Consider the following 26,205-nt stretch of genomic DNA (forward strand, 5'->3'; position numbering starts at 1 on the left):
AGTTAGCCCTGGACATGTATTTTTGTTTGAAACATAAAGTAAGACTAAAAAGAGGATTTGAAGAAGGCAGATTACCTGTGAAGTTTACTTTCAGACTTGAGAGAGACCTTCTCGGAGGATAAGCTTCTGAAACTGAACTCTATGCAGTCTCTTCTACAGACTAACTGTGCGTTACAGTTAGTAGAGAAGTTGCTAACCTTTGAGCCTTAGTTTTCCTGAGAAAGACGGGTGGGCTAGAATCTTTACGGTTCTTTTGAATTATAATATTCTGATTCTTATATGACATGCTAGAAAAGATAGCTTATAGTGGTCGGACAGATCACTTCCAGTACCCAGAAGCATAAATCCTATACACATTTCCTACTATTTCTCTCATCTCCTCTAATACTCCTAAGGGGGGTGAGGGTGGTTACTTGTGATGTCTCCTGGGCAACATTCCTTCCAAGTTCTTTCTGGTATAAGAGCCGTTGAAGTGAATGTTATCAGCTACATTTCATTTTTACAGTTTTTGTACTTTAAAACTTTTTTTTTATCAATTGGAACATAAATGACTGATTTGTAATCCATGAATCACTACTATAGAGTGGCCCCGAGTTCTTTGTGTTCAGACACTCAAAAGTTGTTTATTGGGTACCATGCTTTTGGCCACTTGGATCATGGATTTAAGGCACTGCTTTTCAGATTCCAGCTGACTTCATCTTTAAAAGCTGTAGTTCCATGTGTGACCTCCAGTGGGTTGAACCGAGTCAGTGCCAGCTGATACTAAAGCAGATGCACCAGATTGCCATTTGGCGATTGACTGACACCAGGACCTGGCAAATTACTGAATAGTAATGGAGTCAGAAGTCCCAGAATAAATTATCTATAGTCTAAACCAGTGGTTCTCAACCTTCTGGCCCTTTAAATACAGTTCCTCATGTTGTGACCCAACCATAAAATTATTTTCATTGCTACTTCATAACTGTAATGTTGCTACTGTTATGAATCGTAATGTAAATATCTGATATGCAGGATGGTCTTAGGCGACCCCATGTGAAAGGGTTGTTCGACCGCCAAAGGGATCGCGACCCACAGGTTGAGAACCGCTGGTCTAAACCCTGCTAATAAGTAGTTCTCCTGTTCCCTCGCTCTGTTGTTCAGTACCTAGTGATGGAGTTGAGTGCTATGCTGGGTCCACTGGGGCCAGGATTCTATTGCAAGAGGAGCCATATTTACAAAAATAGAATGACCTTCCTCCTTAGGTCTTTTTGTCACCAAGTAGCCAAAGCTGTTACTACCAACCAAACAAGAAATCATCTGAGAAATCATTTTTCCTATAGTTTTCAATGTCTTCCCTTTTTAATGCTCTCTTAACACCTATATGAAAGGTTAATGGTAATGTTTCTTACATAGCCTGTTGGACAAGTTAATTTCCCAGAAGTGAATTTCCAATCACACTAAATGTGATTTTTCAATGGAAAATACTAGACTCTAATGCCATTAAAATCTTATTCTGTATCTTGTTCAACACTAACTAAATTGGAGATTAGTAGCCTGGGAGTCCAAAAGCTAGAATGGTCATGGCAGCTCATCAGCTAGCTATGTAGATGACCGCAAGTTACTCAAGTTCTCTGAGCTCAGGGGAGGGAAAACATACTTGGCTGCTTTGTCTCTTGGAGCTGTTGTGGGGACACATGAGATGGTGTATGTGACAGGACTTCGTGTCAAAGAACATAAAATCCAAATATGAAACAGATAAACATGTATGACAGTATATCTGGTTATATTATTGCTTTCATCTATTTGGTGTTTCCATGTTTTATACGTAAACAAGAGCTTGTAAGGTTGATTTTCCCCCATTTATCAAAATTGATGAACTCTTAATGGGCAGCTGCAAGTTTAGATTTTATTGGAAGGAGGAAATGAAAGTAATAAAGGAGATTTCTTTCCTCCATTGACAAGTAAAAACAAAGAGACGACTAATTATAACATATTTAGCTGTCCTTTATATAGAACTGAATGGTCTGACTTTTCTGTATATTCACTTTTCTTTCAAATATGGGAAATGAAAAGTCAAAATCTTCTTTAAATATTGTCATTCAATAGATGTATCTCCTAGGGAAAAATATGTTTGTTAGAATCATATGCCAATTGCTAACTTCCATACATAAGAGAGGTACAACCTGAGGTGCTTACTTGTTTTGGTTTTGTAATATAATATATTCAGAGTACACCTTTATCTTTACTGTGATAAGGAATTTCCTGGGGTACTGCTACTGTAAGAAATTATTTTATTCTATTAATATCAGTACTTAGTTTTTGCAACTCCATTATTTGCTTTATTTTAATAATTTAAACCCAGAAGTACTTAATTATTAATTTCTTGAACAGCATGATTTCATTTAATGACTGCCACTCTGAAAAGGTAAAAGGAAAAAGATAAAAGCCTAATAGTAAATTTTGCTAAAGAAAATTTACACCGATGCTCATCTTTTATTACCTGTACTTGACCTGACACCTGACCTGCTTAGGTTTTTGTCCTTAGTTTCTAAGATCTCCCAACTTTCATAGACCTTCCCCCTTATATATTGTTCATCAAACACTCCAGCATGCATATACATAAATAAGTAAATGCAAATCAGTGCTTCTTATAATTATGTTTTAGGAAGGTTTTATGCTCTTTGGATGTTAGATTTTTGTTGTTGCCTTGGTCACCTTTAGTGTTGGTTTTTCTCCCTAAGGCTTGTACACTTCTAGATCTCCCTTTTTTTAAATATATATTTTTTGTTACCTGTGGGATATTATTCAGGCCATCATAGTTTCCTGCCTGGTGTTACTGATAACCCTAAGATTTTGTTATCAATGTCTGTGGTCTCTTTATCAATCCTCTCCAAAGGTTTCTCTCCCTGATTATTTTGCAATGGTCTTTTCTTAGACTTGAATGAAGCAGTCCCAGAGACAGAGCGCCTGGATTCGAAAGCCCTGAAAACCCGAGCCCAGCTGTCCGTGAAGAACCGACGCCAGAGGCCCTCTAGGACAAGGCTTTATGATAGTGTCAGTTCAACAGACGGGGAGGACAGCCTAGAGCGAAAGGTGAGCGCCCTTGACCGTTTCCTGATTACAGTGTTGGGCTCTATCCTTGTTCCTACAATTTATTGATTTTTCTGCAACCAGATTTTATGGCCTCATTTGAAATAGCTGGAATAGTTCACATTTTTTTGTCTCCAAAATCCTTATTCAACTCAGTACATTGTTGTAATTCAAATTCTTTCTATACTCATTCAGTGAACTAACCAAGAGCATTATCCACATGGTCATATTTCATGATGGTGTTTTTGATATTTAGCAGTTGGTTCTACCTAGTAGGAAATAATGAATGTACAAATAATTGTTCCTATATGTCTTAGGTGTCTGTGTTAGTTACAATGGTAATATGGTGAGTCGTTGTGAACTATGGAGTCTCATTTGTAAACCAACAAACAAAATTGGTTTTCATGGGGATTCACTAATAATAAGGTCGATCTGATTTCAAAGTAAGTATTACATGGAGCCGATGCTCAGTGGCATAACCTCCTTTATAATCTCTTATATCGACAGCCTTCAAACAGTTTCTGTAACCACATGCATATTACCAAATCACTTCTGCCCAAGGGTTTGCGAACTTCTTCTCCAGAATCAGATTCTGGTGCTCCATCCCTCACTTCCAAGGCTGTCAGTGTGCCCTTCTCCAAGTCTGACCAGATAACTGAATCTCAAGGACCCCTGCACCTAGAAAGGGAGCCTTCCTCCTCTACTTGGGGAGACACTTCACTCTCCTCTCCTTCAAAATCTGATCATGATATGGAAGAATCTCCTTGCCATCATCAAGCCACCACCAGGAAAATAGCACAAGAAAAAGGTACTGTCATTTTTTTTCTTTCATTTTGTCTAATTAACACCTTGATTTCTGTAATATAAAAATAACTTTTTTTCTCATAATCCTAAGTCCTTTGTCTTCTCACGGCTAATAATATTGCTTTTTTTATGGGATAAGAGAACATTCCTCCTCCATTTATTTATGTTTATCTTTTTCTACTAGTTAGTATTTTTATTTCTTCAACTCTCCACAAGTTTACTAATGAAGGATGTTATTCAGGAGGCCTTCTAGAGATTTTGTGGAATAGCAGCCGAGTTTCAATAAACACTAACATAGTCATATAGAAAAAAAAATATATATATATATATACATATATATATAAATGAAAGTGATATAGGTATTAACCTATTAGTTTGGTTTTTATTTAGAAGAAAATTTCACAATAATGATTTATATTGCAAATGTGGTAGAAAGCTCTGATAAAGGTAATGCAGGGAGATTAGTGAATTAATTTTTATAAGAGGCTTCTAGAATTAACACCAGAATTTCAAAGTAGTGTCAGTACACTTTTATCTTTTTAATAGTGTGTTTTAATTTATAGAAGTAATGAATTCTTGTGTAAATAAGTTAAATGATGCATAGATAAAAAAAGAATAGGTTCATGCTCTTCCTACCACATCTGACATGTTCCTTTGAAGTAACCAAGTGTATTATTGGGTTATATAGTAACCCTTGAACGATGTGGGACTAGGAGCGCTGACCCTCACACAGTTGAAAATCCACATGTAACTTTTGACTTCCCAAAAACTTAACTACATTTGTCCCTTTCTATCCATGAAGATTGGTTCCAGGATTCCCCACAGATACTCCAAGTTGTGAATGTTCAAATCTCATATAAAATGGTATAGAATAAGGCATACAGTTGGCCTTCCATATCCATAGATTCCCAACTGCAGATCAAAAATACTGTTTTAATCCATGGTTGGTTGAATCCACAGATGCAAAACCTGAAGATACAGAGGGCTGACTGTATAGTTATTGAAAAAAATCTGTGTATAGGAAGACCCATGCAGTTCAAACCCACGTTGTTCAAGAGTCAACTGTATTATCTTTCACATCTGAAAAAAAATGATATAAAACAATTATGTAAAAATCGATACCTTGATAAGTATAAGGGTGAAGTGTCTTCAACTTACTTTGAAATGCAATTAAAAATTAATGGATTGAAAAAATGAATGGATTAATAGATGAGTAGAGGGATGGTTATATGATAAAGAAAATGTAGCAAAATGGAAGTTATAGAAACTAGGGGGTGGATATATGTTTGTTCACTGTAAAATTCTTTTGTCATTTAAAAAAATTGAATAGCAAAAAAGAAATCTCATTTCTCTTCATACTTATCTGGAGATTCAGTACAACAGACATTTTGTGGAACTTGACAGGCTGATTCTAAATTTATAGAAAGAAAAAGAAGCCAAAAGTACCTGAAACTCTTGAAGAAGACTGAAGTGGAGGGCCTTGCTTACCTGATACCTGGAATTATTTAATTCTGCATTTTGTTTATACAGAGGTATCGAAATAAACAAACAAAATAAAGAGCTTAGAAGCAGGTTTCATATACACATACATTTTATGACAGTTGCATGTGTAGATGGGTAGAGAAAGAATCGTTTTTAATAAATTGTTCTAGGAAATTTGGTTATCCATATTTTTAAAAATTATAATATACATATACCATGTAGAAGTTTCATTCAAGGAGGATTCAATAGTTAATTAGATAATACAAAACTATAAAACTTTAAAAAGTATATAGGAGAACATTTTGTGACTTCAGGATAGGGAAGGTTTTCTTAAACAAGATGCAAAAAGCATACACCATAAGGAAAAGATGGGTAAAGTAAAACTAGAAAGTCCTATTTCTCAAAAGACACAATAAAGAATCCCTAAAACTTGAGAGAAGATATTTACTGCCCATGTAATTTACAAAGGATTAGTGTCCAGATTGTGTAAATAACTCCTATAAAGCCCTAAAAAAAAAAAAGACAAATAATCCAGGAGAAAAATGTGTAATGTCCTGAATAGGCACTTCATAGAAAATGAAAATCAAATGCCCATAATATTTACAAAAAGCTGTTCAACCCCATTAGTAATCAGGGAAGTATGAAATACACCAAATGAGATACTATTTTATACCTACCAGATTGCCAAAAATATTATAATCTGATATTACCAAATGCTGGTGAATATGTGAGACAACCATAAATCAGATATTTGCTGGTGGAAGTGTAAATTGGTATAAGCTCTTTAGAAACCATTTGGTATTACCTAGTAAATTTGAAAATGTGCCTACCCAGCAAATCTTCACCTGTTTATATATCAAAAAAAAAAAAATCCTTCACTTGTCTACTAAGAATCATGTACAGGAATATCCATAGCAGTCCTGTTATGTAATAGTAAAACCTGGGAACAACCAAAAACTGGTAATCACTAGAATAATCACCAGTAGAAAAGATAAATGAGTTGTAGTATATCCCTATAATGAACTGTGCAGGAGGGAAAATGAACAAACCACACTGAAACATTACAACAGGGTGAATCTCTAGAAAAAGACATTGAAAGGCAAATTACAGGTAAATACAGACTAATATATGTGATTCTTGATATAGAGTTAAACAAAACTAGCAGATTACTTGGAGATACAAACACAATATTGAAGTTATGAATGGGTATGACAAAGCTAGTTACATGGGGAGAATGTCAGGGAGTAGAAATAGGGAAGTACATACGGGACTTCATATGTATAAATTGCAGTGGAAGTGGGATGACAAACGAAATGGAGGTTTGTTTTGTTTTTTCTTTAAACTCTGCAACTATCATATAAATAGTCTTGATTTCAGTAGATAACAAACATAAAAAGGACCACATATACAAAGTTAATCAATAGATTTCAGTATACAAATAGCTTCAAGTAATTTTCTTAAAGCCAAAAATATGCTAAGGAAATAAACTGTCCACTCATTGAAGAGAAAATCTTCATTATGTATAAAATGTAAAAAGATGATGGAGAAATTGTCATTTAAATTAGATACCCATCAAATTGCCAAAACCTTTCAAGAGTCCCACCAACCAGTGCCAGCAGTGATATGAGACACACTCCTACATTGCAGTTATGATTGCAAATCACTGCATTTCTAAAAAGTCTATACTCATTTATCTGTACCAGATCCAAAATTGTAATCTTTCTACAAATACGTGGAGAACATAGAAATACAGTTGGTTGTGGGAGCTCACACTGTTTTGTAACCGTTGGTAAGCACCATAGCTTTACTCTGATATTTCTCCTGGTTTCCCTTCCTGAGCTTATCCGTTGCTGGAATTATCTCCCACAGACTGGTCCTAAGCACAGCTCTTCTAGAAGTTTTGAGATAAAAATTACTTAGGGAGGACAAAATGCTAGTGGAGGCGAAATAAAATATGTCCAGCCCACTAATTCATCAAAAGTGGTTGTCAGGTTGTTGAAGGACTTGCACTGTAATTTGGCCTGCTTCCACAAGGATGAAAACCTTCAAAAACTCTCATCAAGTCAGTGTTTTGAGAGCCAAGACTCTAGGCCTCAGTGTTCTAAGTCTGGAAACTCAATAATGCACCGAGATTTAATCAAGTTCAGAGGGACTGATTCATACTGTTTAACTTAGAAAGAACCAGAATACTAATTGTTTTATTTACTTTGGGAGGTACAACTGACATAATAACCAACATCATTCATGTGTTTTGTACTCTCCTAGTTGTTAGATTCATAAATCAGAATGAGCAAAAAATTAAAGTTACCTGGACGTGTGTATGGAATATTCTCATTAGACTGGCTGACTGATGAATGCTCATTTCACTGCAGCATCGCCAATCCTATAGCTCTTTCATGTCCCTCAGGGACTCTCCCTACCTAGTTCCCAAGATGGACCTCAGTATCATTAAAACATTAGGGAAATTCCGTGCTTCCAATTTTGTGACATTTCAAGCTCCAATACAATATAGATTCACAGAGTAGGATCTAGCTTTGTTGTTCTCAAAACCCAGTTTGGAGAATAGCACTGTGTAAAATCCTGGAGTTCCTTGCTCTATGAGACTAATTCACTATGCAGACCTAGGCAGCACAGAGGTGAAATATGGTTAACTTGATTTCCCTCTGTGTGTTTATATACGTGGTTCTTACAAGTCATTGGCTCATCACTAAATGAACTAGAATGGGGTTTAGCAGTACTCACAAGTACAAACTAGACTTCATGTTTACATTCTTACCTACCATTCTAGGAAATTTCTAGTCCTTCTTCAGAGCCCAGCTTAAATCTCACCTCCTTTCATGGCTCCCTTTCCATTCCCAGACGGAGGAAATTATTCTCTCCTCTATGATCCCATAGAAATTTTCAGTTACTTCTGCTTCTATCCCTTTGTGTATGATAAGTGATCTAGTTGTCAAGTATGAGCCAAAGTTTTCTCATTCATCATGTTCATCTTTGTATTCTTAGTCCCCCCCAAAAAGTAAGGCATATAATTGATGCATACTAAGTGTCTTGGATGAATTAAGTATGTGTCTGCAGAAAACCAATGCAGGTCTTCTAGAACAGAGGTCATCACACCAAATCCAGCCTCCACCTGCCCTTATAAAGTCTTCTGGGTACCACACTCAGTTTGGTGCTCTCTGCTTTCATGCACAAGAGCAGAGTTGAGTAGTTGTCACCGAGACAAGAGCCCACAAACCTAAATTTTTTTGCAGAGAAAGCTTGCTGACCCCTGGTCTAGACATATATTTCCTTCCACTGAACATTGTCAGATAAACTCTGAAAGTGTCTTAGTCATTGTTTACCCTTTATCTAGATTTTTAAAACAGTAATATACCACTGCTTTTGGTCTGTCAGTTTACTATAAAGTTAATGATTAAGTTATAGCTATATTGGATTGCTATCCTGAGGATAATTCGCTGGTGTGATTGAACACCTAATTGAAGTGAAGGATTTCTAACTCAAGTCAATACTGCATTCACAAGTCATCATTTTGTTGTCATATTTGTGGGATCTTAGGGGAAACTAAGATAAAAAAAAGTCCCATTGTAACTGGCTAAATGGTAAACGTTTAACCCCATTTGAGTTAAAATTAGAGAAAGTAAAAGACTATTTCTAGAGATTTATAAAACAAGTTATATGATATTAGGAGGCATGAATATATTGTCCTCATGCCTATTCTTTGAGTAACCTAATACTGAACTGCTGGTCTCTAGACTTATATAGCAATGGACCTTTATTCAGACAAGGTTAAGTAGAGTAAATTAAACACTCTCAGTTTTCTACTGGTGATATCTAGAGATTACTATTCTAATTTTACATGTAACTATTAGCACATTGCCTGACCCAGGACATGCCTTGAGAAATATTTGTTGAATTAATGTCCTGGCAAGTAGATATATTTTCAGGATTCATTTACTATTAATATATTGCATTAGGCCTGTATATATAATATAATATTATTATTATTATTATATATATATATAAAATTGTATCATTGCTCAGAAGAGGGCAAGATTATATCCAGCTGAGGTTGGCAAATAGGACGTTAAAAAAACATACAGTTAGAGTAACCACTGAAAAAGCAGAAAAGGTAGGTAAGGAAGGCAGGTCAAGCAGGGAGAGATGGCATTGCCAGAGACAGGCACAAGTAAGCTGAATTTAAAGGAATGGGGCTGCCCAAGGCTGCCTGAAGTAGTTTGTTTATGTGTGTTAAGAGTGGTTGCACATATAATTGCACAGTAGGTTGAGTCTACAATTGTAGAATTTAAACACCTTAGGAACCTTGCCTTACTGGGAAACCATAAGGTGTTTGAGCAGAGGAATAAGAATGAAAATACACTAGGTATGGGAAAGATGAGTTAGGAGAGACTCTGAGGGGATCTCCTATAGGGGGAAGCAGTGAAGATGCAAGAACCTTTGACACAGACTTGATTAGATATAGGGCAGTGGTTCTCAACCTTCCTAATGCTGCGACCCTTTAATACAGTTCCTCATGTTGTGGTGACCCCCAACCATAAAATTATTTTCATTGCTACTTCATAACTGTAATTTTGCTACTGTTATGAATCGTAATGTAAATATCTGATATGCAGGATGTATTTTCATTGTTACAAATTGAACATAATTAAAGCATAGTGATTAATCACAAAAACAATATGTAATTATATATGTATTTTCCGATGGTCTTAAGCGACCCCTGTGAAAGGGTCGTTCGACTCCCAAAGGGGTCGCGACCCACAGGTTGAGAACCGCTTATATAGGGGGAATGAAGTGAGGAGGTCAAAACTGATCACAGGTTTCTAGCCTCAGAAAATATGGTCTTGTCTTTAATAGAAAATAGGAAATCAGAAATATTATGGGGGAAAGATGATCAACTCATTTTATAATAGAGGAGGTTGTACACTCAGGAGAGGAGCAGGCCTTGGAGGTAATCAAGAGTCTTTTGCCCTGAGATGGAGGAGAATGAAGTCCATCAAAGCCTTAGTATTTAGCTGTCAGGAGTTCTTTCAGTGCCTTTGGAAATGAGGACCAGGTTAGCAGGCTTCTAATTGCTCATGAAGGTAGTATTGGAGAGATTTCAAAAAGCCTAATAGAATTTTACATAAAGCTACATAAACAAACAAAAAATGTCACATTTCTATTTTCCCCCTGAAATCTAAGGATCCAATGTTGGTTTTTATGTAGACTAGAAGTTCTGATGTCCATTAAAAGGTACTTGATTGATTTAAAATGGGAAAGTGCATTGTTACTTAATCTTGCCTCTTCAGTCTTTTGAAGGCATTCACATAAGTGTTCCTTGGAACACACTTTGGCAAATGTGTGAGATAATGATGTGAGGTTGCCTAGCAGCAGGCTCTGTGATGGGTACAATCGGGCTTTTAGTCCCAAGAGGTCCAATAACTGCAACTCTAATAGGTCACAGAGTGCATCCAAGTACATTGTCTCATCTGGTCCTCTCACCATCTCAGCTACCTCTAATTCAGAAAATAATAGGCAGTCTCCTTTTTAACTTTGCACAGTCCTAGCCATTAAGAGTTACTTTAAGATTGACCTGGAAGGATCCAACACTTTCTTTTCTCTGGTTTCTCTTAAGAGAATTGAAATCCTGCTTTTTTTTTTTTAATGTCCATTAGCAAAATCACTTCAGAAGTATCTGCCATGTCCATGGATTTTCTTTATGTGTCTGTGTCACATCTGTGGCTGATTAATTCAGTTACCTAAAGAGTAACGATGTAAATACTCATAATATTTTAGATTAGAAGTGGGTTTGGATGTGGATATATTTCTGACTCTTGTATTTTATTATGTACATTTCAAGGAATTAATTATAATCTGAGTGTCACTAACTAAGAATATGGAAAGCTCATTGAGAAGAACCCTTAGAGTGTTTAATATCCTGTGCTTCTTTAGAGCTTTGAACATAGACTCCTAAATGAGAACTGTGTGTTTTGTAAGGATGCATGTTAAGAAATTTCTCCTGAAATAAACAAAATAAACCTGCATGGTTAATTGAACACTTTCTTAGGAGGACAGGACTATTCTCTCTGCACTCCATGCCAGAAAGTTGCTGGAAATTATGTAATTTTAAAGAGATAGAGATAGACAGCAATAATTAGGGAGGAGTAGTTTCACACTCTAATATGCATCAATATTAAAACACCCTTTGCTAATCATCGCAGATAACTGGATATGCTGAAAGATAATACCAAACAGCATCCTTTGCTAAATGGTTCCACGTAGAGCCTTAGGAGTTTTCCACCTTGTCCAAAGTGGAATAAGTTGCACCAGTAGAATCTAACGCCATTCGCAGAGTCTCTCCACTGATTGGTTTTTGGCATTATTTCAAGGGTGCCCATCCCAGCAGCTGCTACCATTCAGAGTGCCAGCTTAACTCAAGGGCAAAGGTCATTCAGCTCCAGACACTGAGGAGCATTTGGCATCTTCGCCATCACAGGAGGCCAACCAAGTTATGCTCCAACCCAACTTCAAAGAGAGACCTTTCAAAGATATCAGTGTCCTAGAGCTGAGTCCCTGCTCAAGAAAGCCTTCCCCATGTTCTGCCTTCGTCTGTCCCAGGACTGGCCACAGGCCATTAGACCGGAAGGGAAAGCTCTGCCCATCACTTTCTCCCTAAATCTCTCTGACTCTCAGGGGTGGCTTTCTGTGCTGACCTGAGAGATAAGAGGGCTGGAACAAAAGGAAAGTTATGTTGGTCCCTGCTGTTAATGTAAAAGGTGACTTGATAGTGCTGATTCCTCCTTATTTTGTTCATTTCAATATTTTTGAAGCTAAAGCTCTTTGTGATGAGTATCGGGCCTTGATCCATCAGAACATCTTCTAGCTTTACTGAATGTTCCTCAGCATAGCTAGGTTTCTTATATCTTTTTAATAAAGGCATCCATTATTTTCTTTTACAGTTAGAAATTGAGTCAGATTTCTTAAAGAGATGTACTTACTTTTGACTCATAGCTTTAAAAATAATAATAACTAGTCTTTCTTTACATATGTATATATTCTAGATGGTGCCAAAGGTCCCAAATCACTAAGGGCGTCCAGTTCATTGGTGGTGCAAGGAGGGAAAATTAAGCGGAAGTTTGTGGATCTGGGGTAAGCACTTCATGATGTGAAAGGCAAGCCCTCTGTAAAAGAAGGATTAAAGGAGAACATGTCAGCTTTCCCTTTCTGAATGTGTCTGCCTTTATAGGGCACCGTTGCGAAGGAACTCCAACAAGGGAAAGAAATGGAAAGAAAAAGAAAAAGAAGCCAGTAGGTTTTCTCCGAGTAGCAGGTACGGGTGAGTGATTGAGGACACAGATTCATCTCTATAACTAAACTCCCTGGCCCCCTTCCCTTGTTCACCAAAATCAGTTGTCAGTGTCTTCAATACACCTATAGTGAGATGAAAGAAAAATTTCACAATTTATGTCTTACTCCAATTAAAGCCTACACTGTGTCCTGGGAGAGCCATTGCCTTAATTGCAGAATTTTGATCTCATGAACAGTTTCACCAAATATTTATCTAAGCACAGCATAATGATGCCTATGTGATATTAAGTACCTTTTGGCTTTCAAGACTGTTCAATCCCCAGGCATGTAAGAATGATGACCGTCTCCTGCTGGACTCAGCTATTCGTTGGTAGCCCCTGTCAACTATGCGTACTGCTCCATAAGACTTTCCTTTAGAGAAGTGGGCTTTATGCAGCATGTTTTCAAGTTTTCCCAGTTTTCTTCTGAGATAACTTCATTTAAACTCCGCTTTGTAGAGAGAGATAGTAAAGCATAGAGCTCTGAAGTTTGACTGCCCGGGTTTGAATCAGAGCTCTCACCTTTTAAATCTTGGACAAGTTATTTAGCCTATGTGTCTCCATTTTCCCATGTGTGAATGAGGGTAATAACAGTATCTACCTTATAACATTAGTGTAAGTGTTAAGAATTTATTCATCTGTATAAATTCCAGATGAAAACATTTAAAATGCTATCTGGCACATAGAAGGTATTAAAGAAAAATAATAAAGATAACAATTTGCTGCTATTATTATTGTTTGCAAGTTACAGAGAAGTTTTACATTTATCATTTGGTCCTTACAATAGATCTGGAGGGCTGGTAATAACACCATACTTTGCTGATGAAGGCTTCACCTCTATATAATTGAATTGATTACCCCAGGACTATGCAATAGGCCAGTGATGGCGAACCTATGACATGCATGTCAGAGGTGACACGTGAACTCATTTTTTTGGTTGATTTTTCTTTGTTAAATGGCATTTAAATATATAAAATAAATATCAAAAATATAAATCTTTGTTTTACTATGGTTGCAAATATCAAAAAATTTCTATATGCGACATGGCACCAGAGTTAAGTTAGGGTTTTTCAAAATACTGACACGCCAAGCTCAAAAGGTTCGCCATCACTGTAATAGGCAATTGATGTCAATTAGCTGGGGCTTGTGTCTCCTGTATAGATGTCATTCCAATACTTCCTGTCATCTTCAAGTACTTATGCATCTAATGGTTGGTTTTTTAAAAATCACAGTTTATATTCAATATTATTTTATATTAGTTTCAGGTATTACAGCATAGTGGTTAGACAATCAGATACTTTCAGAGTGGTCCCCTCGATATTTCAAGTGCCCACCTGGCACCATACTTAGTTATTACAATATCGACTATGTTCCCTAAGATGTACTTTCATCCCCATGGCTATTCTGTAACTACCAATTTGTACTTCTCAATCCCTTCACCTTTTTCACCCAGCCCCACAAGTCTGACACCTGTCATTCTGTTCTGTGTCTATGAGTCTGTTTCTATTGTGTTTGTTCTTTTATTGTGCTCCTTAGATTCCACATATAAGTGAAATCATATCGTATTTGTCTTTCTCTGACTGACTTATATTTCCTTATGAAATTTGGGAATCATCTCAAAAACATAGAGTAAGAAAGATACAGGCAATATGCTAAGAATAAAGCACTGTAAAATCATTTGGGGACCACTTACCCATTTCATAGGTTGTCCTCTGCTGTTTCCTTGTTTTCCTTTTCTTTTTACTGGTATACCATGTGGTGAGAAGTTGCACCTTCTCCCTGGGATTACAGAAGAATTGGGAGGGGGATGACAAGAGAGAGTGCCAAATTAATTATTTTTGTTAGTTGGTTTTCCTTTATGCTGTAAAATGGAGATAGGGTAGAAAGTTTTGTGTGTATTGAGGACAACAATCTCAGTTAAAATAAGACCATAATGCAACTCAAAAGAGATTTAACTTTGTGTGATTTTGGAGTGAGAAATATAAAAGTCTACGTTGTGCCTTAAAGTTAAGAATAGAAAACTATCAAATATGCTTAGAGGAAATAAAGAAACAAGTAATGAAACTGTTTAAGAGAAAGAAGCCCAGATACAGAATGGGAGTGAAGCTCAGACACCTCTGAGTTTCTCCCTTTCTTCTCTGGGCCTCTGAGGCAGTCACTCCCTCTCACTTTTGAGGCTAAAAGGGGCAGAACCACAGGCATTCAGCAGGCGTGTAAAGGTTCTACTGAATGTGAAGGCGGTAGCCAGAGCATTACCACTTTGTATAAATTCCAGATGAAAAGCAAGCACATCTGGATTCTGTTGGTGAGTGCTCACCGTACTCTAGGGCAGGCAAAACCTTGGGTGGCTGATGGCAGGTTGTCATGTGCACACTGCCTCATCAGCTTTTGAACCAGCCATACTTCCCCCTTGGCTTCCTGGCCAGCTCTCCAGCTTTAAAACACTAGCTCTGGTGTCTCTGCTTTAGTCGTCACAGGTGGTTCTACGTGTACCAACGCTATAGAATAGCTTTAAATTAGGATCATCATTTTCAAATTATTTGTAATTATAGTAGAATTCTGACAACGGAAAGGAATTCATGTAATGGAAATAGTAGAATAGGGAAGGAGAGAGACCTTTTCTATTTCAAAAAGGTAATTTTTTGAGCTATCACAGTAATTTGGTTAACACTAATCAAATCCAATGACAGCCTTTGTTCTTCTATGTAGATTGATAATGGGTCCGGAACCTTACAAAACATACTCCAGAAAGGACAATTACTGCCAGGTGGGAGTTTAGTGCAGCTGAGCTGGGCTGGTTTCCCAGGTCCCTGGAGGTAGGTGGGTGATGAGGACCATTAGCCACAAGGTCGCACAGCAGCTGCGGGGAACTGGGAATAAATGTATCACCCCAGTGAGGCTTTCTCAGAAAGAGCAGTCTAACTCATGGATTGAGTTTGTAATCTTATCTCCTGGGTGTTTCTTCCAGTTCTCATAAGGTCATTCTGAGGCCATTAGACATTATCTAAGTTATAATCTGAGGCTGTTAGACATTAAAAAGTCAAGATACTTGCTAAAACCAATTTGGTCTTGGTTTTAGTTTTTTCCTTCCCCAAGAGTAAAAAATTCACTTTATTGTATTTCTTGTGGAGACTTAATGATTCAAACACATGGCCCACATGAACAAATAGATGAGGTTAAAATAATCCTATATAATAAAAGGCTAACATGTAAACTGACCGGTCGCTATGACACTCACTAACCAACAGGGGCAGACGCTCAATGCAGGAGCTTCCCCCTGGTGGTCAGTACACTCCCACAGGGGGAACACAGCTGGTGAGTGCAGTGGCAGTGGCGGGAACCTCTCCCGTCTCCACGGCAGCACTAATGATGTCCGACTGCCGGCTTAGGCCTGCTCCCTGTGGGCCTAAGCTGTCAGTCGGACACCCCCCAAGGGCTCCCAGACTGTGAGAGGGCGCCGGCCAGGCTGAGGGACACCTCCCTGAGTGCACGAATTTCATGCATCGGGCCTCTAGTAGTAAATAAACAGACAAACCCTATAAAGAAATATGGTTTGGTTTTATCCTTTTCAAATATGTGCTCAGTGAACATTCTGATTTAAACAGGTAACATAGCAGAGAAAAAAGCAGGAAACATTTAGTTGTCAGAGCTTCCTCTTCCCCTAAAGCAGTGGTTGCCAACCTTTGGAGCTGGTGGGAGAACCTCTAAATTTAGTCCCTGAATGGAAAGCCCTGTGAGCAGATCTATGTATCTCAGGACTAGGTTAGAAAGTGGCACATGGGAAAATGACAGGGAAGGGAGAGGGCACTTCTCTGGGGAAGTGAGTCTTCATTTACCTGAAGTGTGAACAATGGAAAAAAACACACCACTGAGTATTCAAGTATTCACCCAAGTATTCATCCTGACTCTGCCATAGGTAAGTCCCTGAATTCCTTGGACCTTGATTTCCTACAAAAAATAAGTGAGGTGGACTAGAAGAACCTGGTCCCCAACCTCCCATCCATCTCCATCTGCATTACCCAATATGGTAGCCTCTGGTCAGATGTGGCCATTGAGCACTTGAAATGTGGCTAGTCTGTATTGAAATGTGTTATCAGAGAAAATGCATGCTAGATTTCAAAGACTTAGTATAAGAAAAAAGAATGTTAAATATCTTCTTAATTTTATACTAATTAGATGTTGAAATAATACTTTGAATATTTTGGGTTAAATAACATTATAAACTAACTTTATCTTAAAAATTTTTTTTCATGTGGGTGCTAGAGAAAAATTCTTTAATCCTCATCCAAGGCTATGTTTTTATTGATTTTTTTTTTTTTTTTTTAGAGAGAAAGGAAGGGGGGAGAGAGAGAGAGAGAGAGAGAGAGAGCGAGAGAGAGAGAGAGAGAGAGAAAGAAGGAAGCATGGTTCAGTTGCCTCCCATAAGCACCCTGGCCAGGGATTGTACCTACAACCTAGGTATGTGCCCTGATTTACCTTGTATTCAAAGTTAAAACCAACCCCCCAAAATCACCATGGAGTGTTTACCTTAGCAATTTATTTTTGGGGTCCTAGCCCCAGGATAATCTGGTTCCAAGATGTATATAAATGAGTTAATTGTTCTATAGAGCTGTAAACTATAAACCTTTTAAATGCCAGGAAACTTACTTCCCCACCCCATCGCCCACCCCCAAATGACATTTTAGCATTCCAGTTCCTAACAATAAAATAATCAGAACTATAGCTATGATTCGATTCAATGACAGTGAGCCATTAGTGTACAAGCTGTGAAGGAAGTACAGAGCACATACCTAGAAATTCTTTTCAGATCCATTAAGAATTCATATCCACTGATCTTTATTTTTCATGGGGATTATGAAGGATGAATATAGAGTTAGTACTTAGCCCATAACCTGCCCTGAGGGTAAAAAATGTTAAGAAAGAAAGGAGGAAGGGAAGGAAAGGAGGGAAGGAAGAATTTTATCTTATTCTTAATACATTTCTCCACCAAGTGAAACAGGCTGTAAGTGATCAATAATAGAATAATTGTTACCAAAACTCCTGTGCTCCTTTTGTAGACTCAATAGTTCGATTTATCTGGAAGGAAATTGGCATTTATTTTAGAAAGCATGTCTGGAAAGCTGATAGGTCTATGAGTTTAAAGTAGTGGAGAGTTTGCTTTTTTAAATGAACATTCTCTACTCAAGGTCCAAGCAAATGGAAGCATGCCTGTTCAACTCTTTGTGGATACTGGCAAACACACAGAGGTTACATCAGTGTATGGAGGGAGTTTTAGAATCGAGGATACACAAATAAACGAGGGGGGCAGGATACAGCCTCAGCGGGGCACAGCCAGACCTCCTGGAGAATTGGAAAATATTCTTCAGAATACCTCAGAACCGGTGGTTTACAGCTGTGAGGACGTGGCCATCTCCTTAGAAGTGGGCTTGCATTGCTTTCTGTGTGACTTTTCCTCTTGCCTTCCATTATCTTCATTGTCCAAGAAAGCCTCTGGATATCACCAAGGCTGAGCTTCCCTCACCTCCTTTATCTCACCCCCACTGTGGCCTGCAGGCCTGCCTTCAGCGCTGGATGTCCAAGTGCACCTGGAATTATCAGTCTTGGATATTTTCCTGGCAGCGAGAATTTTATGGCAGCATTTAGATGTGGTCTTCAGATTTTGTTTGAAATGTTGCCTGGCCAGGATTTGAACTACCAAAAGTCCTTTACAAATAAGTAATTAGAATGACAAAAATTAGGTACCAATAATCTTATTTCTTGCAAAAAAAAAAAAAAAGTGGTAGTGGTTGTTCTAAAAAGGTTATTACAAAGGCAGTCCACTTGGGAATAGGAAGATAGTTTAGCTGTCATTGATAATGGCCTATTTATAACTTAAAACAGTATCCATGTATCAAAGCACTACAATGCTTTATTTAAATTGTGGATGTAACACCTAAAGAATTTCCCACGTCACTTTGATTGATTCAGAAATTTATAACCAAAGGAGAAAAGTAAATCATCAGGTCCAGTTTATTTCAGATATGCCCACTTATAAGAGTGTGAGGCTACTGAGAAAATATTTTTATTTTAGAGCTTTCTCAGCATTTTTAATGGAATGTAGGGCCTGAGCTAAAAGATAAACCTCAGAAGTTAAATTATGGATAGACAGAGAGAGCCAACTCCCCAATGTGTAGTTCCATTTTTAAGGAGTGTGGATGGGGAGAGGGGGCTGAGACCTCTCTATGGAGACATTCCCAAGCTTGTAAAGCTAGAGATAACTTGTTTTATCTCCCCCGGGACTTATATTTCTTTCCAAAGGCTGAGAGAACCCAAGATCCTTCCCAAGTTGAATTTGTTTACATTGAGGAGATAGGATTTCTCTCCTTCTCTCAGGGCAAGGCAGGGACAGCTGGCCCTCTCCTATATAACCGTACAGATTCATATTTTTTACACTTCTCACCTACAGTGTAGACCAAGTTTAGGACATCTGGTTCTCGTTATGGAGAGAGAAAATTATGGTATGGGGAACCAGTGCAGTAATTTTGTGTAAGTATGTAATAACCTATTCTGTTCCAAAAGCCTCATATTTGCATTCAGGATAATATTAATAAATATAGATATTAAAATTTTTAAGAGTCAGCTCAGATATGTGTTAAAGTAGATTCCAGATCAACTCCTCCCTTCTGTTCTCACAATTCTAATTCAGTAAGTTTGGGTGTCCAAGAATCTGCATTTGAACAGCTGCCCCAATGATTCTTAGCAGACTGGTCCATGACCCCGGAGCAGAAAGCACTTCCACAGAAGACCAATCTGCCTCTGCTCGCATGCGTTCAGTTCAGTTATTGTACTCCTCTCCTCCATCGTTTCATAAGAAGTTAGGTGGGTTAAGGATACAACATTTTTTAACTTTAAGATGAAATTGAAGGTTGGCCCCTCTCTGGTCAGTCTTTTTGTTATCCTTGCAGATTCCTTTGTGGTTTTATTGTCGTTGTTGTTGTTGTCATTTTAAGAAAAACACCATTTAGCCCTGGCCGGTGTGGCTCAGTTGGTTGGGCATCGTCCCATGCACTGAAAGGTTGCCAGTTCAAGTCCTGGTCAGGGCACATTCCAGGTTTTGGTCTCCATCCCTCGTAGGGGCCATGCAGGAGGCAGCCAGTCGATGTTTTGCTGTCACATCAATGTTTCTCTCTCCTCTTTCCCTCCCACTCTCTCTAAAAATCAGTAAAACATAAAAATTGAATGGCTCCCATTCACTAAGAAAAAGAAAAGAAAAAGAAATACACCATTTAAATCATCCCCTTTTCTGGAATCTTTAGTGTGGCCAACAGTGTTTCACCCCCAACCTATGATGTCAGTATTCTTCCAAAACTTCACTGATTTTTCATTCTCTTTAATTATCATTCTTACAATCCCTTTACATTTATGCATTGCTTTACAGTTTATAAGATGGTTTTGCATTTATTGTCCCATTTGATTCTCACAATAATCTTTGGAAATGAGCAGGAATTGTTAGGAGTTATACTATTTAGGTAAATTTGAAACATGTAATATTTCAAAATATTTGAAATGAGATGTGAGAAGATTGAAATTCAGTATCCATGTCAGACATTAGCTATCTAGCTAAGGTGTTGAGTCACTTTTAAATGAAAGAGAATCTCTTTGTTGTCATGACACCAACTGCTAACAAATTGTAGGCACTGCATCAAGTATCATTTGGACATTTTGAGGGTGACCTCTTCCAAGATGCAGATACTACTGCCTATTCCTGCCTCAGTTCCGAAGAATTATTTTTCTCTAAGAATTATTTTTCTCTAATGCAAGATATTAAGAAAAACATGTTTTCAAACTGTGTTCTCAGATGCCTTTGAATGTTAAACAGTAAGCATAGATCATTATAGTTTTCAAAGCACTTTTTACACATACTGTCTCATTTAATTCTTAACCACATATGATATACATAAAACATCCCCCTTTTACAGATAAGGGAATAGAGGCTGAGCAAAGGCCCATGGTCCTGTGTTCAGAAGGTGGCAGACCCTGACCTCCAAGCAGAGTATTAAGACTTCAGGTCTGGTGCTCCTTCTATGAAAAGGAACTAAGATTATGATGAAAAACCAACCAAGTGTATGTTCTGCTTAAAGTATCCCGAGCCCTGAAATTTCCAAGTTATTTAAGTACATCATTTTCTAAAGTTGAGACCCTTGAGAATCTGAGTTGAAAGGAGGCCAGGAAAGAATGCTCATCAGTAGCTAAAGTCACCAGCAGTGAGGCACTGATGTGTGTCTCCAATTAGGGGGTGCTGTGATGACTAACCTCAGAGCAGCTCCTGAACGACATGCTCCTCCCGGATGGTAATTCATCCACATACACAGGCATTGGCAAAAGTAAGTGTACGGTTGTGAGTACGTGAAACACAGGGCTTATTCTTGCATTCCTATGTATTAATTGTTGTGTTATTTTCCATACAAATAACTGCAGACCTAACTTTTTGCCCATCCCTGTATTTATTAGGCATATTTCATAAAAATTTATCACGGACATAGCAGTACAAAACGTCTGTCATTACAGAATCCATTTAGACACAAAAAAACCCACACACACAAAAAAACAACAACAAAAAAAACAAAACAACCCATAACGATTAGGATTAATGTTCCAGCCAAAAGTGAAAGAAAAAAAGTATCTGTTGTGCAGGACAATTTCTCAAATTGTTACTTCGAACTGTGTTCGGAGCCCCTTCAGAGTCCATTTCTGTCAGTTTCACATCTGCCCTTTCTTTGTCTAACACCCCCATTCTTTTCATGAAACAGGATCTTCAGAGGCAGGCTGGACCACTGGAAAGCGAAGCCCTCCTCCGCAGCGCCGGCCTCCCCTCGCTCACCTTGCATGCCTTTCTCCTGGTTTCACGAAAGCCGGAAAGGATCCTATTCCTTCAGGAACCTGCCTTCACCTCCAAGTCCCCTCCAGCCTTCTCCTGAAACTCTAATTTCAGATAAAAAGGGGTCCAAGGTAGAAACCACTTGGATTAAAAAAGCAAACAAGAAAACCCCAAATCTCTTCCTCCTCTTCAATCTTTGGGAAGCATTCTCAACTTGTGTGTATGCTCTGGATCCAAGAAACCAATGTGATAACACTGCAATAAACAGTGCATGGTACTTCCCGTGTGGGGAACAGAAAGCCCCTTTAACCATCACCTTCTTTAATACTGGTCCCTGCTAGATTGTGCGTTAATCTTCGATTTGCCTGTCTTTTCACATATTGCTATTTAATCTCCGTTTGACAGTGAAACCATGCTGGGAAAGATGCATTTGAATCACGGCACAGTGTGATAGATCTGTTTACCAAGCATTCCAGTTTAAATTACATTACCAAACTATTTTTGCTGCGCTCGTCAAGATTTACTGGAAAACAGATAAATTTGGGACTGGATATGTGTTCAATACATCTAAATGAAACTCTTTAAAACAAACCAATGCTGACATAGCACCCTTACTTATTTCTTCTCTTAAATCAAGCTTCCATGTCGAACAGCTGTTGTAATTCTATCACGAAAGTTCTTTAACTTTAGCAGAATTAGGAAGTATGTGCATGGATGCTGCTCGTTTTTAAATGCATGATGGTTATTTCCAGCATGACACTGCAAACCTTACCTAACATGTTATTGAAACACATGCGGTGGCTAACTTTCACATGTTGTGTGGTCTCCTTTTATCTGTGTTCACTTTTCTTTCTCAAACAGAAACATGTGGTTAAAGTTACTTGAATTTAATTCTTTTCTTGTGGTCAACAACTCACAGGGTTTTGATGGGCTTTGGGGTTGAATTTCCACTGACAGTACCAAATGGTAATGCGCTGTGTTGAATGCCTCCTGCTTAAACGCTCTACTAGCCCAGCTCCGTGCTCTGATTCAGTCTTCTCTGAACATTCAGCAAACCCTGCAGTCTGTTTGGTACTGAGCTCTCCAGCCTCTGGCATGGCATTTATTCTTGACAGCCAGCTCAGCCAGTACAAGAGAACCTAATGGAAAACTGACAGTCCAATTTCTAAGGCAGTGGAATAGGAAACAAGATGGGGTTGGCCAAGTTCTTGAGAGTCCCTGGGAAGCAATTAGAAAAGAAGTTTTGACAGCAGTGGACCACTTGGGCCTTGAAACATTTTCAGCATTGGATCTGATATATCTCAATGTTGTTTGAATAATTCTACCATTATCTTACACTGGAGAGACTCCAGATTTGGTTTAAAATGTTTTCACCGAGGCAGCTCTGAAGTCATTGTGAACGTATTTGACTTTAATATCCACTGAACATTTTAATGAGGTTCTGGGGAAGCTTTCTTTCTACCCCCAGGTAACTATTTGGGAACGTGTGTCTGCTCATAGTGCAGCCTCTTTGGGCTTTGCTGGTGCCACGTGAGCGTTGTACTGGCACAGGTAGTGCAGTCAGGTTGTGACCTCCCCCAGAACCCACCATCTTTGAAGGTCACACCCCGGAGCGGACCTGCCATTCCTCACAGTGTTTATCGCAGCAGCAGCGGGCCTTCTGGGGGTGCTCGGCTACCTTTCTAATATGGGTTGCCATCTGTTCCTAATAGCTCAGGCTCTCCACACCACCTTGCATTTTTTACTTACACTGTTGCTCATCACCATTAGGGTCAAAGAAGATAGGCTCATTAATATCACTCCTCTGAGCAGTTGCGGAGGATAATGAATGCTGCACCCTTGAAGAGAGACTGCAGAATCATTACTCCAAAACACCTATCCTTTCACCCGGCGGAGAAACGCTCAGAATCCCCCATTCACCGCAGGTGCAGTGTCCGACACTGCCTGGTCGAAGGTCATCACCAACCCCAAAGTGAACTAATAAGATTACTTCAAAATAACCTTTGTAGAACTTGCAAGCACACCTACCTTGGGTTCCTTCACGGCGCTCTTTTAACCCTGCGCTTTGTTTATTGTTACAGAATTTTACCTTCAACGATGACTTCAGTCCCAGTAGTACCAGCTCGGCAGACCTGAGCGGCCTAGGAGCGGAGCCCAGAACCCCGGGGCTCTCTCAATCCCTAGCGCTGTCATCAGATGAGGTATGCTCATGTCCCTCACAGAACTGCTATCCCCGACATACGTCGTACCCGTGAACTGTCACAGGGAAATGTGTCTAAGGTAGATTTTGCATGTGGATAATTGGAGCCATGATCTTTGCTAGGAAATTGGTGTCTCCCTCTCTGTCTCAACATGAAAGCAAACTGTTGTTTCAGAGGCCCTTGGAGCCATTCCTTACTGTACACTTACTGTACATGGCTCTGATTCCAGAGCCATGACTCTTAGCAAAGGTGTGGGGGCGGGAGACTGGGCACTGGAGAGCAAAAGTAGGAAACAGCTCAGAAATCTCACGGAGTTCACAAATTCACCATTGCTTTTCTCCCTCACCTTTCCCACCGTCACCCCCACCCGAAGAATCTGATATTTCTTCTGAGTTGGGTGTGGCTCCTGATTAAGATTCACTGCAGTGAAAAGGGGAGAGATACAATTCTGAGAAGGAAGGACAACTGTGTCAGACCACGAATTTAGATGCGAGGGTCAAAATAGCATTCCTAAGAATTCTCAGGAGATAAATATATGCAAGAGAGGCAGGAAATTACACTAGTGATGGACTTAATGCCCCAAGAGATAAGGAAAGAAAGACCAGTATTGGAGTGGAAGGGAGGGAGGGAGGGAGGCATCGTAAGTAAAGATAGTTTTGCTCTAAATATGTGTTCTTAGTTATTTCTTTCTAACATGTTGTTTTGTTTTGTAAAACATTTTTTTTCTCTTAAACTCTTTTGCCCATATTCTTCAGGCTCGGCGTGACTTTAATGTTATAAGACTGTACTGTATATATTGTGTGTCCTGTTTCTGTAACACTTTTCTCTTTGATTCCTTTGTTGCTCCCTCACTCAGAGCCTGGATATGATAGATGACGAGGTGAGCTATCAATGGGCTGTGTGGTGGTTTTTGGTATTTTGTTTGAACCTTTTCTCTCTTTGCAGATGATTGAAAACTCAAACAATACAAGAGAGCTTTCCTCTGCATTGGGGGTGTTCCTTGTGTTAACGTAGTTTCACTCTGCCCTTGTCTATGTCTCAGTTTAAAAGATATTCCTAGTTCAAGAGGACCTCCAGATCCCATCTCCAGAGTCCCGTGATGTGTCCCCATCACCATTACCTGACTGACCCAGTTCCCTCTGTTTCGCCTCCTTTGCCTTCATCTCGGCTTACCCATCATCCCCTTTTCTGTTCTCTCTGCCCGTCACTGAGGTGGCTTCTGTCTCTCCTCCCAGACCCATCATCGCCTCATCGCCTCTCAGCGTAGTGGTTCTAGGAACCAACCTGCCCTTTGCACCATTAAAAGTAATATTCTGCATTGGACAGATCTGTAGATGTTCAGAACCTCAGTTTCCTCATTTATTAAAAGTAATTATGGATACCTCCTGCCCCTCTGCCCTCATGGTTTGCTTGCTGTGCAAGTGAAATAATGGCGGTGAAATTTCCCCCTAAAAATACCTGAGGGTTCATTGCTCTCCTCTTCTAAGTGAAAGATGCCACAATACTTTTAAATGTGTTTTTATATATCTCTAATGTCTTAGCTGAGGAGAAATGCAGAGTGATGTATTGTCTATAGGGATTAAATGGCATATTTGTTTTCTGCATCTGGTAATCTTTCCAAAGTGTTTTCATGTAAAAGCTTGCAACATTAGAGTGGATTTGTCAATATTAAACTTCCTACATTGAAAATGCTGTTTTATTTAGGGGAGTTTCTAGGTTTCCAAGCATCTAAAAACATGTAGGTAATAAACATGTATGTGTGTTACATGCACAACTAGAACCATTAGCTTATCATTCTATGGTTTAAAAATAAATATGGCTCTAGTAGGCAAGAAATTCCTTTGGATAGCGCAGTATGCCATGCTGAGCCATAGCACTTCCGCCCTTTAACAACACTGCGTGACATTCCTACCTCAGATCCTTGATGACGGACAGTCTCCCAAGCACAGTCAGTGTCAGAATCGGGCCGTTCAGGAGTGGAGTGTGCAGCAGGTTTCTCACTGGCTCATGAGCCTAAATCTGGAGCAGTATGTATCTGAATTCAGTGCCCAAAACATCACTGGAGAGCAACTCCTGCAGTTGGATGGAAATAAACTGAAGGTAAAGAATTATATATGTCTGTGTTAGGTTACCAAGCATAATTTGTATTGCTCATAGCACCTAAAATGTTTTCGTTTAAATAAAAGCATTCTCCATATGGGAGAGGTAATTCTCATCAACCGTCAGCAGGAAGGACGGTGGATTGTTTGAGTAGTAAATGCAGGTTCAGAAAGTCATTAGGGGATCTACAGAGTAGGCTGCTGAGTAGGAGAGGGAGGGACTCACTCCATTGCTTCCACCTAGCAACACATGGCCCATGTATTAACTCTACTTACTTCTATGTAGTATGAGTTTTAATAATGGCCAATGTGGACTCTTTCATCACATAAGAGTTAAAACCCAAATCCAT

The 26,205-nt window shown here is 38.8% G+C and overlaps 1 protein-coding gene across 5 annotated transcripts in view; it reads left to right on the forward strand.

Annotated features, from left to right (window-relative positions):
• PPP1R9A (protein phosphatase 1 regulatory subunit 9A) overlaps positions 1–26,205 on the forward strand; it is a 236,728-nt gene that overhangs the window by 203,466 nt on the left and 7,057 nt on the right. For 2 of the 5 annotated variants that reach the window (XM_023750731.1, XM_023750733.1), the window contains 8 exons: positions 2,915–3,072; positions 3,577–3,877; positions 12,414–12,501; positions 12,599–12,682; positions 21,488–21,686; positions 23,637–23,756; positions 24,613–24,636; positions 25,674–25,856. In XM_023750731.1, the coding sequence (XP_023606499.1) occupies positions 2,915–3,072; positions 3,577–3,877; positions 12,414–12,501; positions 12,599–12,682; positions 21,488–21,686; positions 23,637–23,756; positions 24,613–24,636; positions 25,674–25,856 (1,157 nt within the window). Of the gene's footprint in view, positions 1–2,914; positions 3,073–3,576; positions 3,878–12,413; positions 12,502–12,598; positions 12,689–21,487; positions 21,687–23,636; positions 23,757–24,612; positions 24,637–25,673; positions 25,857–26,205 lie in introns of all 5 variants that reach the window. The other 3 variants (XM_023750730.1, XM_023750732.1, XM_023750734.1) reach the window with 3 other exon arrangements.

The sequence above is a fragment of the Myotis lucifugus genome, unplaced genomic scaffold (assembly GCF_000147115.1).
Source record: "Myotis lucifugus unplaced genomic scaffold, Myoluc2.0 scaffold_15, whole genome shotgun sequence".
Lineage (NCBI taxonomy): Eukaryota > Metazoa > Chordata > Mammalia > Chiroptera > Vespertilionidae > Myotis > Myotis lucifugus.